Consider the following 13,687-nt stretch of genomic DNA (forward strand, 5'->3'; position numbering starts at 1 on the left):
ACCAATGTAATATTGGTCGTACAATATAATAAGAATTGTATGACGTATAGTATCCTACATCTTGTTCGCATTTAACCCGTTTGGTATGATATATTATGTTTGCCTGCTTTAGTATGATATGCTACGTTAGGTTCAGGTTAGGAGTTAGGTTATAGGATTAGGGGAAGGGTTATGCTAATTAGTGACAAAGTCTCTAAAAAGTAGTAAATAGTTGCAAAGTTACTAAAATACTAAAGTTGTCTGTGATGAGATTTAAATACGCAATATTTAGGTTGCTAGACTTCCTATGTGCCCAGCCATCCACCCCGACCAACCACCCTCCTTTCGTTTTTGTCAGTTACTGTCCGTACCAAACGTAACATATCATACTAATTTTAGTGTCCCGGATTTACGTTTACTATGTTATGTCTAGTCAATGTAATGTACCTTAACATAAAGTAACATATCACACTAAATGGAGTGGCACGGATTTTAGTAAAATATTATATGTTTTGCTCTGAGACCAGGCTGGTCAGCAAACTGAGAACAAACAACTTCAGGCAGGGATATTGACTTCTGTAGTGTCCAAAACTCACACAGGGAGGATGTAACCATCCGTCAGTATACAGAACAGACAGTGATAATGCACCTATAGACCAGTATATAGACAGGGGAGTGTAATGTGCCTAGCCAGTATATACAGAGCCATTATGTATAACACAGTATATAGCTCTGAGGGCTAGTGTAGACCGTATTCGTTCACCTGGGCTGGTTCAGTATACCTGGGCCAGTGGTGAAGCAGGGTTGAGGCTGTGTTGAGGCTCTCTGATCCTGATGGCAGAAACAGGCTGCACCCTGATGGCAGGCCTCTGGTACTTTGGGCTGGAGGTGACGATGCTGTAGGCCGGGGGAACCACGATGGTCTGCCTCTGCAGCAGCTGGAGGATGGCCTTGATGTCTGACGTCATCTGGGACTCCAGCCTGGATGGTGGGTGGGGAGAGCCAGGGAGACAGCGTCAGGGGTGGGTCCTCGCTTGCGATCCACATAGCGTCACTCACATTTTTTAAATAAATCCGCCACTAACGTCAATGCAGGATTTATGTAAAAGTCTGAGCACCTTAAAATAGGTCCTCAGTGTATTAGCTATGTATGTGCTTTAGCTACTGTAGGTTTTGTTTTATGCATGTGTCTGGGGTTGTATTGGGAGGGCGCAGTCAGTAATACTCAATGCAAACACTAGAGGGAGCCCCAACCCATACAATTCATGTGTGCTTCTCTATTTTGTGAATGATAATTTCTTGATTTTTCTCCAGTTTTGCACACAACACCTTCAAGGTATTGAAAAGACAATATTGAATAATATCACTTTAATTTATTTATTTCCAATGACAAACACACAGACCTGTGTGTACTGTATCTAGACATGACACACCCATACTGCCTTCAGAGCACTGCGGACAGAGAACAAGTCGGTGTTTGTCACAGTTGCTGTTGAGCTGTAAGACAATCTGAGCCGATCAACACCCCCGGCAGGCGTGCTCCAGCTAGATGAGGCAGGGTAGTGTGGCTGCCATGTCTGTTGAGTGGCCAGGCGTCTGCCCATTACCTCCCTAAAGCAGGAGAAATGAGAGCGACGTACGCCTGCAAAGAGCCTGAGGTGGCCAGTCTGTAACCGCCACTTCCAGTGGAAGAAGGGATATGGAGAGGGAAGATACAGTAGAGAGAGAGAGAGAGAAAAAGTGAAAGAGAGCATAGGCTATATGTAGACGGAACACACACACACACACACACACACAGAGAGACAGAGACAGAGAGAGAGAGAAAAAAATAAAAGAGAAAGAATCGGACTGACTCAGAGGCCTCCACCCACGTTTTGGCTGAAGTGACCCCTCCCTCAGTCTGCTGTTGCCCCGCACCACCTCCCAACCCTCCCCTCCAAACTTTACCGTGGCGTCTGCTGTCTGTGTTGCGATTACGTCGCACGGGCGTCAGCTACAAATAGGCGATCCCTTCCATGCAGAACGTATGCAGAAGTCAACTCTCTGTGTTATATAGTGAGCCTTACTTTACAAGCAATGATTCAGTGGACTGTGGATGCGTACGGTAAACCCAGTTGTATTCTGATGGATGTTGTACTGGAAAAACCTTGCTGTGTATCTAGTCTACAGTGCAGTGGGATGTAGTGATAGTTGGGCTGGGGTTATTTGAAGATGGTGTAGTCCAGTGGTCACCAACAGGTCGATCGCCACATTTCTGTAAAAAAAACAACGATAAAGCCTTGTGTTCCAATTTGTTTTTATTAGTCTCTGGCTGTTGGTGGTAGGTGCAGCCAATTCAGCTGCCCTGCGCGCTGGGAAGGCAAACTGTTGCCATTTCATGTGTCTGAAGATATAAACTCTGCCTTCCCGGTGGGCCTGGAGAGGAAATCAAGTGCACTATAGGCATACCGCTGGCCAATCAGATTGCTCAGATGACCGAGTCTGCAGTAATTTAGCAGGCATGAAAGAAAGCTACGGAAAAATTTATACAGTCAGATTTCAAAACGTTTAAAACCATGACTAGAGGGAGACTGTCAACGAATATAGGAAAGAGCTTCTGTTTTTATGAGTGAGTTCATGTTTAATAAATTCTTACTTAGCACTGTCAACACTTTGTATTCAAGACTTTTATAAGCCATAAAATGCGCGTTCTTCCTATTTCTACTCAGCGCTACAACAAGCAGTGCAGCAGTAATGAATGAGTAGGAAAGTGTATCTATAGGCTTGCGTTGTTGTTATTATAAACGGCTTGGGTCTTTTTTAATATCGAGGAATATTTCACTTTCTCTGTTCATAGGAGTAACAACATGAATTTGTGCACGAGGCAGTAATAATGTGGTGCGACTCGAGTTTCGCCATCAGCTGGAAGACTGTGTCCCTTTTTGGTCAGTGTCAGTGGAGGAAAGGGAGAGACTGACCATCAAATGCAGGCACCATCAGCCCAGTAAAATAAAAAGCAAATTATTTAAATGTATGCTCACTCAGCTGTGCCTCACAAGTAATACAACAATGGATCTATTACCGGTGTGATCATATAGCATACCTCAAATTTGGAAATATATATATTTTTAAATGTCCAGAACAACAATGCATTGGCAGGTAAATTCAAGCAAAGCCAGTATGCGGTGATAATGTATTGGTCATAAAGCTTACTGCACAGCCTCATTTCTACAGTACTGTTTTTAATTGGTTATTGTTGCATAGGCTTACATTTTTTAAGTCATGTTAATAAAAAATCAGAGCGTTAGATCTCAGCATGCATTTTGACTCAGAAAGTGATCTTGACTCAGAAAAGGTTGGTGACCACTGGTGTAGTCTGTTTGCCACCAGAACGGCTTGGTTAAAGTTGTGCTTTTTTTATGGCGATTTACTATCAGAAATTCCCCTCGCCCCTTCCACTCACCTGTTTAGGTGCTCTTGCAGCAGGTCCAGACGTTGCTCCACCTCTCCGTAGGTGATGTCCGGCTCACTGTCCTCCTCTACGACCCCACTTCGGGAGTCCTGGGCCTGGGCCGACTCCTCCAGGACCTCTCTGGGCTGCACGCACCCCCACTCCTCCCCACGCAGGTCTAGACACACACATGCAAAAACACATTTATGTACCATTATCAACCTATGAAACAACTGAATCACAGCACCAATCATTTCCCACAGAACATTGAATCCTTTTTAGTTAAGAATGATTCACAGGCCTTTGCCAACAATATTGTCTGATAACCGTAGTGTTTTGAGAAGGTACAGAGCACTATCCACTAACACTGACTAGATAGCGGTCCCTCATCCACACCAGTCCTGTCAAAGGCTACCATTTTATTGATCAATGGCCACATTTGGCCCCACTATATAACCAGCAGTTATAGCATCAGTCAGTCTCTCACTCACATTATTCCCTGGCTGTTAGAAACTGTAATAGCAGCACTGTGTCCAGAATCATTTCTCCCTCAGGCACAAAAAAGTTGGTCTAGTCTTTTACTGCTACTGAGTGGGTGTCGATAGGAATAGAACACACCTGACAGATGCCTGCCACAGTGTTATATCGCTATAATGCCAACAATGTTCTTCAGTCCTAGTACTGTGGACCCACAGGGGTGTACCGTTTTGTTCTAGCCCAGCACTGATATAGAAATAAATACCGCAATCATCCAGTCCTTGATTCTTAAATCAGGTGTGTTAGTGCAGGGCTAGAAGTAAAACCTGCACCTTTGTTGGTTCAAATTCCAGTCCTCGGGTACCCCAAAAGGTTGCACATGTTTGTTGTAGCCCAGCAGTAAAACAACCAATTCAACTAACCAACGGCTAGATATGTAGATGTGCTACTGCTGGCCTAGAACAAATATGTACTCTAACCTTAACCCAGTGCAAGGCTAGAGAAACACTGGATTGCCACTAGAAACCTCAGCCACAATGTCAACATTGGCTATGTCGTAACAATTAATGAAAACAAAAATTTGCTTTTTGGTCTTAATTTAAGGTTAGGGTTAGGCATTTGTTTGAGCAGTGTGGTTAGGGTTAAGGTTAGGTTTAACATCAGATTTTAAGTAGAGAAATTGTAGAAATAGGCGGGGGTTTATGAATTTGTGGCTGTGGTAACTAGTGACGACCGAAGCACTGCACTAGACTCAGTGATTGAGTTGATCATGCTTGGAAGATAGCTTTTACAGTAATGAAAGACGTCAAGAACAGAAGCCACCATTTATATTGCCTCCATGCTGGGGTGATTACAGGAATCAATATCCAGCGGGCCACACCGCCTGCCTCCTACTCAAACCAGGAATCATCATCATCCGCTTAAGAACTGAATTACAGCATATTACTCTCAAATCACCACATGCCGACAGGAATGTTCATTGCGGAGCGCAATACTCTGGAGACGCGAATAGAAACGTGTCATTTAATTTAGCCTATTGTTACAGTGGCTACGGGCATGTCGAGGCAGTTTGAATATTTTTTACCACATCATTGATGTTAACATGTTAGAAAAGTAGTTGAGGATTTTACAATGAAAGTAGTTATGTTAGGGATAATTATTTGTGAAAGTCGTGTTTGGGGGAGTAGAGAGAACGAGGCTGTGTGTGTGTGTGTGTGTGTCTGTGTATCTGTGTGTGTGTCGTAGGTGTGTAGGGCTGATAAACAAAGCATAAACAAACAAGCTAAGCTCGTGATCTCTTTCACAAGCTGGTCACCATAGGTCATGCCATCTCTAATGCCAATCAGGCATCAACAAGATACTGAGCTGGCATCTGCTGGCAAATTGGCAAGGGATAAAACAGAGGATTATCCAACAAACATGTAAGAGTGCCAGGTCTTAAATTAACCTATGGCCTGTAAGAAGCCAGCCTCACCAGTCCTTCTGTCTTCTTACTCACTGGAAAAAAATGGTTTGGGATCAGTGCTAGGATTTACCATGTAGGGCCTGAGGTTTTCCTGACCATGTTTCCTAACCAGGGAAAACTCCTGGCCCCAGGCACTTTATTCTATTTTCATAGCTCGTTTACCTCCTGTTTTGCTTGGTTTTAGATGATGCCTTAACACTGTGCTAGAACAGTACAACAATAGATACTGTGTCCGTCGAGGCACTCTGCTTTAATATTAGCATTGGTGCATTTTCTACCACTGAATAACAGCATATACACCGTAAATGAAAACATCTAACAGAGTTTGTTCGAAACCCTGCATTTCCAGACCAATGACCCTGGTTGGTTGTCGGATATAAATAATCCTTTTATAATGGTAGTTGCCGTGGCGATGAGCCCTAATCCTTGTTTGGATTTTTAATATGTGTAACATCCTGCTCCAGTGGCCCAGGGTAATTTCCTTTTTCCCAAATTAATTACAGTACACTTACTCAATATTCTGTAGAAAATGGCTTGAAAAGACATGTCTTGTCGTGTGACCATTGGTTGTTTTGTGCTCTCTGGCTTCCGTGCTGTGCTACCCATACACTGTTATGTTGATATTTTAATGCATATGGAGCTCATTTGAATTGGTGTGTCAGCTTTTGGTCCAGCCAAAATGGCCTAGTCATTAAAAGCATTGTTGTAGGGATCTTTAGAGGCTTCTAACTGTACCTTTATAAGACTGGTTCCTCTCCACATTGTCTCCTCCTCCCGACGCGTCCGGAACAACGTCCCCCGGCCTAAATCCCAAGGTGTGGTCCCTCACTAAGGGGTAACCCTGCCCCCCCGAGCACAGAGGCCTCTGCTCCTCCCCCACCCCTCCCTCCTCCTCTTCTTCCTCTTCCCTCTCCTCTGAGTCTCTCCTCTCCTCCACCACGGTGGCTACAGCCTGGGAGGAGGGGTAGAGCTCACCACCATCGCAGAACACCGACGTCTCTTTGATCTGGGTCCCTGTGGGGAAGGAGGAGGGCAATCAGGGTGGATGTGTCTGTGTGTGCGTGTGGGTATGCATGCATGTGTGTGTAGGATCTTATGTGTGTGTGTGTGTGCGTGCGTGGGGGCATCCATCCGTGTCTGTGTGTGTGTGCGTGCATGAGCGTGTGTTGGAGGAACACTGGGTTCTTTGTTACAGACAGCTCCTCTGGGAGGCAGCAGCTCGGCAGATCAAACAATAGGAAGGTGTCGCGCTCTAAACGGTCCCCACCAGATCTGCTGCTGCCTCAGAGCCTTGCTGCCGTAAAAATACTTCATACATTTCATTGTGTGCTTGCAACTTTGCCTTTACAGAAGCAGAGGGAAGGTAAGCAGAGAGGGAAACTGTCAGTAAATGTGAAGGAAAATAGAAAGTACAGGAGAGATAACATCCAACGGCATGCTTTGAAGGATATGATATGGCTTAAAATGTATAACATCAATTGCCATACTTTTAATGTGGTATAATCTGTCTGAATTAGACAAAAACACATTTGGACAATCTACAGTACAGGTCAACATGACATGGTGGGAGAGGGGCTTATTTTAGGAGATGGAACTGTATTCTGAAAAACCGTAACCATGGTGACCAATTTAATTAGTTTGAATGGATACCAAACTGTTGAGTGGTGTGTTGCAACAATGCCTCCCAACTTACAGAGCCCTTAGAGGCCATATTAAAACTATTCCCTGTGTAGGAATACAGTCTTCTCAAACTTGGAGACACTTCCATGAAAGCAGGTATCCTAGCGGTAAGTGTTGGGCCAGTACCTGAAAGGTCGCTGGTTCGAATCCCAGAGCCAACAAGCTGTTTTTTTCTTATTTTCTTCTCAATGTGCCCTTGAGCAAGGCACTTACCCGTAACCCTATTTAACCATAATTGCTCCTTTAAGTCACTCTGGATAAGAGTGTCTCCTAAATAACTAAAATGCATGATATTGTATAAAACAGGCTGGCTCAGTTGAAATGAACTGCTTTGAAAAAGAGTAGCCGTAAAAACCACCTCAACTCACCTGCGGAAGATTTCCTCTTGTTAGTGAGCCTTCTTCTGCATTTGATGTCATCCCCATCAGAATCACTGGGGTAGGGGTAGACTGACTCTGCATTCTGAGGCTGCGTACAAGAAAATACACCCCTTACAATTGCATCTGTACTGCCTAACGATCGCATGGTCCATCCGTCCTCATTCATCCATCTGTTTCTGTCTGTCCGTCCGTCTGTATTTACCTTGCCGCTCTCGTCTCGGAGGTTAAAGGTCAGCTCCAGATTGCTGAGGAAGTAGTCGGCGAACTCGGGGTACATGTCAAGCACCTCCAGGATCTCCTCCCTGTGGATGGTGTGCAGGTCACAGTAGCTGAGCGCCCGCACGTCCGCGTTGGCCTTCCCCGGCTTGGCGTACAGGTGGATCATCTCCCCAAAGATGTCATTCTTCCCTGGAAGAGAGAGAGAATGAGGAGAGAGGGGGGGAGAATGTGGGAGGAAGATAGAGAGAGGGGGGAGAGAGGGAGGTAGAGAGATAAAGGGGGAGAGGGAGATGGAAGGGAGAGAGAAAGAGAAAGAAAGATAAAGGTTTGATAAACATGGTGAAATATAACATGCACATAATGACACTCTATGCAATGACACGCATATGCCTTGACCCACAAACAGCTAAATCACCTGGTGTATTTCCCCATAATGCAGCTCAGCTGTCTTTTGAGGTCATCTAACAGCGCATTTAGAAAGCCTTTAAACCCCTTCACTTTTTCCACATTTTGTTATGTTACAGCCTTATTCTAAAATATATATATTTTAAATCACATTAATCTACACACAATACTCCGTAATGACAAAGCAAAAACAGGTTTTTAGAAATTTTAGCAAATGTATTAAAAATAAAAAACAGATACCTTATTTACATAAATATTCAAACCCTTTGCTATTAGACTTGAAATTGAGCTCAGTTGCATCCTGTTTCCATTGATCATCCTTGAGATATTTCTACATCTTGATTGGAGTCCACCTGTGGTAAATTCAATTGATTAGACATGATTTGGAAAGGCACACACCTGTCTATATAAGGTCCCACAGTTGACAGTGCATGTCAGAGCAAAAACTAAGCCATGAGGTTGAAGGAATTGTCCGTAGAGCTCCGAGACAGGATTGTGTCCAGGCACAGATCTGGAGAAGGGTACCAAAACATTTCTGCAGCATTGAAGGTGCCCAAGAACACAGTGGCCTCCATCATTCTTAAATGGAATAAGTTTGGAACCACCAAGACTCTTCCTAGAGCTGGCTGCCCGGCCAAACTGAGCAATCGGGGGTGAAGGGCCTTAGTCAGGGAAGTGATCAAGAACCCGATGGTCACTCTGACAGAGCTCCAGAGTTCCTCTGTGGAGATGGGAGAACCTTCCAGAAGGACAACCATCTCTGCAGAACTCCACCAATAAGGGCTTTATGGTAGAGTGGCCAGATGGAAGCCACTCCTCAGTAAAAAGCACATGATAGCCCACTTTGCCAAAAGGCATCTAAAGGACTCAGACAATGAGAAACAAGATTCTCGGGCCTGATGAAACCAAGATTGAACTCTTTGGCCTGAATGCCAAGCGTCACGTCTGGAGGAAACCAGGCACCGCTCATCACCTGGCCAATACCATCCCTACGTGGAAGCATGGTGGTGGCAATATCATATTTTGGGGATGTTTTTCAGTGGCAGGGACTGGGAGACTAGTCAGGATCGAGGGAAATATTAATGGAGCAAAGTACAGAGATCCTTGACGAAAACCTGGTCCAGAGCTCTCAGAACCTCAGACTGGTGCGTAGGTTCAACTTCCAACAGGACAACAAACCTAAGCACACAGCCAAGACAATGCAGGAGTGGCTTCGAGACAAGGCTTTGAATGTCCTTGAGTTACCCGGACTTGCACCTGATCAAACATTTCTGGAAAGACACGAAAATAGCTGTGCAGTAATGCTCCCCATCCAACCTGACAGAGCTTGAGAGGATCTGCAGAGAAGAATGGGAGAAACTCCCCAAATACAGGTGTGCAAGCATGTAGCGTCATACACAAGACGACTCGAGGCTGTAATCGCTGCCAAAGGTGTTTCAACAAAGTACTGAGTAAAGGGTCTGAATACTAATGTAAATGTGTGGTTTTGTAACTTGTGCGCTGGGAGTGGGGAGCAAGTTCAGGGAGTGAATTATTTAATCAATAAAAGAAACATAATACAAAACAAGAAACACAAACAACGCACAGAAACAAGGAACAATAACGCCTGGGGAAGGAACCAAAGGGAGTGACATAAATAGGGCAGGTAATCAAGAAGGTGATGGAGTTCAGGTGATTGTCATTAGGCGCTGATGCATGTGACAGGTGTGCGCAATAGTAAGCAGCCTGGTGGCCTAGAGGCCAGAGGGGGACAACACGGGACATGTTTCAGTTTTTTTATTTTAAATACATTAGCAAACATGTCATTATGGTGTAATTTGTAGATTGATGATGTAAAAAAACGATTTAATCCATTTTAGACTAAGGTTGTAATGTAACAACATGCAGAAAAAGTGAAGGCGTCTGAATAATTTCCAAATGCACTGTTAAGGTTATACCTGTCCTTCGGCCACCTCCTTATAGGACAACATGGAGGTAGTGTGAATGTCTATAGGGCTGATTATATGACAACATGGAGGTGGTGTGAATGTCTATAGGGCTGACTATATGACAACATGGAGGCAGTGTGAATGTCTATAGGGCTGATTATATGACAACATGGAGGTGGTGTGAATGTCTATAGGGCTGACTATATGACAACATGGAGGTAGTGTGAATGTCTATAGGGCTGACTATATGACAACAGGGAGGCAGTGTGAATGTCTATAGGGCTGACTATATGACAACATGGAGGTAGTGTGAATGTCTATAGGGCTGATTATATGACAACATGGAGGTAGTGTGAATGTCTATAGGGCTGACTATATGACAACATGGAGGCAGTGTGAATGTCTATAGGGCTGATTATATGACAACATGGAGGTAGTGTGAATGTTTATAGGGCTGACTATATGACAACATGGAGGCAGTGTGAATGTCTATAGGGCTGATTATAGGACAACATGGAGGCAGTGTGAATGTTTATAGGGCTGACTATAGGACAACATGGAGGTAGTGTGAATGTCTATAGGGCTGATTATAGGACAACATGGAGGCAGTGTGAATGTCTATAGTGCTGATTATAGGACAACATGGAGGTAATGTGAATGTTTATAGGGCTGATTATAGGACAACATGGAGGTAGTGTGAATGTTTATAGGGCTGATTATATGACAACATGGAGGTAGTGTGAATGTCTATAGGGCTGATTATATGACAACATGGAGGTAGTGTGAATGTCTATAGGGCTGACTATATGACAACATGGAGGTAGTGTGAATGTCTATAGTGCTGACTATAGGAAAACATGGAGGTAGTGTGAATGTCTATAGTGCTGACTATATGACAACATGGAGGTAGTGTGAATGTTTATAGGGCTGACTATATGACAACAGGGAGGTAGTGTGAATGTTTATAGGGCTGACTATAGGACAACATGGAGGTAGTGTGAATGTCTATAGTGCTGACTATATGACAACATGGAGGTAGTGTGAATGTCTATAGGGCTGACTATATGACAACAGGGAGGCAGTGTGAATGTCTATAGGGCTGATTATATGACAACAGGGAGGTAGTGTGAATGTTTATAGGGCTGACTATAGGACAACATGGAGGTAGTGTGAATGTTTATAGGGCTGATTATATGACAACAGGGAGGCAGTGTGAATGTTTATAGGGCTGATTATAGGACAACAGGGAGGTAGTGTGAATGTTTATAGGGCTGACTATATGACAACAGGGAGGTAGTGTGAATGTTTATAGGGCTGATTATAGGACAACATGGAGGTAGTGTGAATGTCTATAGGGCTGACTATAGGACAACATGGAGGTAGTGTGAATGTCTATAGGGCTGACTATAGGACAACATGGAGGTAGTGTGAATGTCTATAGGGCTGATTATAGGACAACATGGAGGTAGTGTGAATGTCTATAGGGCTGACTATAGGACAACATGGAGGTAGTGTGAATGTCTATAGGGCTGATTATAGGACAACATGGAGGTAGTGTGAATGTCTATAGGGCTGATTATAGGACAACAGGGAGGTAGTGTGAATGTCTATAGGGCTGGCTATAGGACAACATGGAGGTAGTGTGAATGTCTATAGGGCTGATTATAGGACAACATGGAGGCAGTGTGAATGTCTATAGGGCTGATTATAGGACAACATGGAGGCAGTGTGAATGTTTATAGGGCTGATTATAGGACAACATGGAGGTAGTGTGAATGTCTATAGGGCTGACTATATGACAACATGGAGGTAGTGTGAATGTCTATAGGGCTGATTATATGACAACATGGAGGTAGTGTGAATGTCTATAGGGCTGACTATATGACAACATGGAGGCAGTGTGAATGTCTATAGGGCTGATTATATGACAACATGGAGGTAGTGTGAATGTTTATAGGGCTGACTATATGACAACATGGAGGCAGTGTGAATGTCTATAGGGCTGATTATAGGACAACATGGAGGCAGTGTGAATGTTTATAGGGCTGACTATAGGACAACATGGAGGTAGTGTGAATGTCTATAGGGCTGATTATAGGACAACATGGAGGCAGTGTGAATGTCTATAGTGCTGATTATAAGACAACATGGAGGTAATGTGAATGTTTATAGGGCTGATTATAGGACAACATGGAGGTAGTGTGAATGTTTATAGGGCTGATTATATGACAACATGGAGGTAGTGTGAATGTCTATAGGGCTGATTATATGACAACATGGAGGTAGTGTGAATGTCTATAGGGCTGACTATATGACAACATGGAGGTAGTGTGAATGTTTATAGGGCTGACTATATGACAACATGGAGGTAGTGTGAATGTCTATAGGGCTGACTATAGGAAAACATGGAGGTAGTGTGAATGTCTATAGGGCTGACTATATGACAACAGGGAGGTAGTGTGAATGTTTATAGGGCTGACTATAGGACAACATGGAGGTAGTGTGAATGTCTATAGTGCTGACTATATGACAACATGGAGGTAGTGTGAATGTCTATAGGGCTGACTATATGACAACAGGGAGGCAGTGTGAATGTCTATAGGGCTGATTATATGACAACAGGGAGGTAGTGTGAATGTTTATAGGGCTGACTATAGGACAACATGGAGGTAGTGTGAATGTTTATAGGGCTGATTATATGACAACAGGGAGGCAGTGTGAATGTTTATAGGGCTTATTATAGGACAACAGGGAGGTAGTGTGAATGTTTATAGGGCTGACTATATGACAACAGGGAGGTAGTGTGAATGTTTATAGGGCTGATTATAGGACAACATGGAGGTAGTGTGAATGTCTATAGGGCTGACTATAGGACAACATGGAGGTAGTGTGAATGTCTATAGGGCTGACTATATGACAACATGGAGGTAGTGTGAATGTCTATAGGGCTGATTATAGGACAACATGGAGGTAGTGTGAATGTCTATAGGGCTGACTATAGGACAACATGGAGGTAGTGTGAATGTCTATAGGGCTGACTATATGACAACATGGAGGTAGTGTGAATGTTTATAGGGCTGATTATATGACAACATGGAGGTAGTGTGAATGTTTATAGGGCTGACTATATGACAACATGGAGGCAGTGTGAATGTCTATAGGGCTGATTATAGGACAACATGGAGGCAGTGTGAATGTTTATAGGGCTGACTATAGGACAACATGGAGGTAGTGTGAATGTCTATAGGGCTGATTATAGGACAACATGGAGGCAGTGTGAATGTCTATAGTGCTGATTATAGGACAACATGGAGGTAGTGTGAATGTTTATAGGGCTGATTATAGGACAACATGGAGGTAGTGTGAATGTTTATAGGGCTGATTATATGACAACATGGAGGTAGTGTGAATGTCTATAGGGCTGATTATATGACAACATGGAGGTAGTGTGAATGTCTATAGTGCTGATTATAGGACAACATGGAGGTAATGTGAATGTTTATAGGGCTGATTATAGGACAACATGGAGGTAGTGTGAATGTTTATAGGGCTGATTATATGACAACATGGAGGTAGTGTGAATGTCTATAGGGCTGATTATATGACAACATGGAGGTAGTGTGAATGTCTATAGGGCTGACTATATGACAACATGGAGGTAGTGTGAATGTCTATAGTGCTGACTATATGACAACATGGAGGTAGTGTGAATGTTTATAGGGCT

At 43.6% G+C, this 13,687-nt stretch overlaps 1 protein-coding gene across 5 annotated transcripts in view; it reads right to left on the reverse strand.

The window, feature by feature from the left end:
* The window catches only part of LOC139532265 (voltage-gated inwardly rectifying potassium channel KCNH7-like), a 95,963-nt gene that overhangs the window by 3,424 nt on the left and 78,852 nt on the right, over positions 1-13,687 (reverse strand). For 4 of the 5 annotated variants that reach the window (XM_071329668.1, XM_071329667.1, XM_071329665.1 and 1 more), the window contains 5 exons: positions 7,614-7,819; positions 7,400-7,499; positions 6,087-6,365; positions 3,422-3,587; positions 762-960 (listed from right to left, as the gene is read on the reverse strand). In XM_071329668.1, the coding sequence (XP_071185769.1) occupies positions 762-960; positions 3,422-3,587; positions 6,087-6,365; positions 7,400-7,499; positions 7,614-7,819 (950 nt within the window). Of the gene's footprint in view, positions 1-742; positions 961-3,421; positions 3,588-6,086; positions 6,366-7,399; positions 7,500-7,613; positions 7,820-13,687 lie in introns of all 5 variants that reach the window. The other variant, XM_071329669.1, reaches the window with a different exon arrangement.

This window comes from Salvelinus alpinus, chromosome 10 (genome assembly GCF_045679555.1).
Source record: "Salvelinus alpinus chromosome 10, SLU_Salpinus.1, whole genome shotgun sequence".
Lineage (NCBI taxonomy): Eukaryota > Metazoa > Chordata > Actinopteri > Salmoniformes > Salmonidae > Salvelinus > Salvelinus alpinus.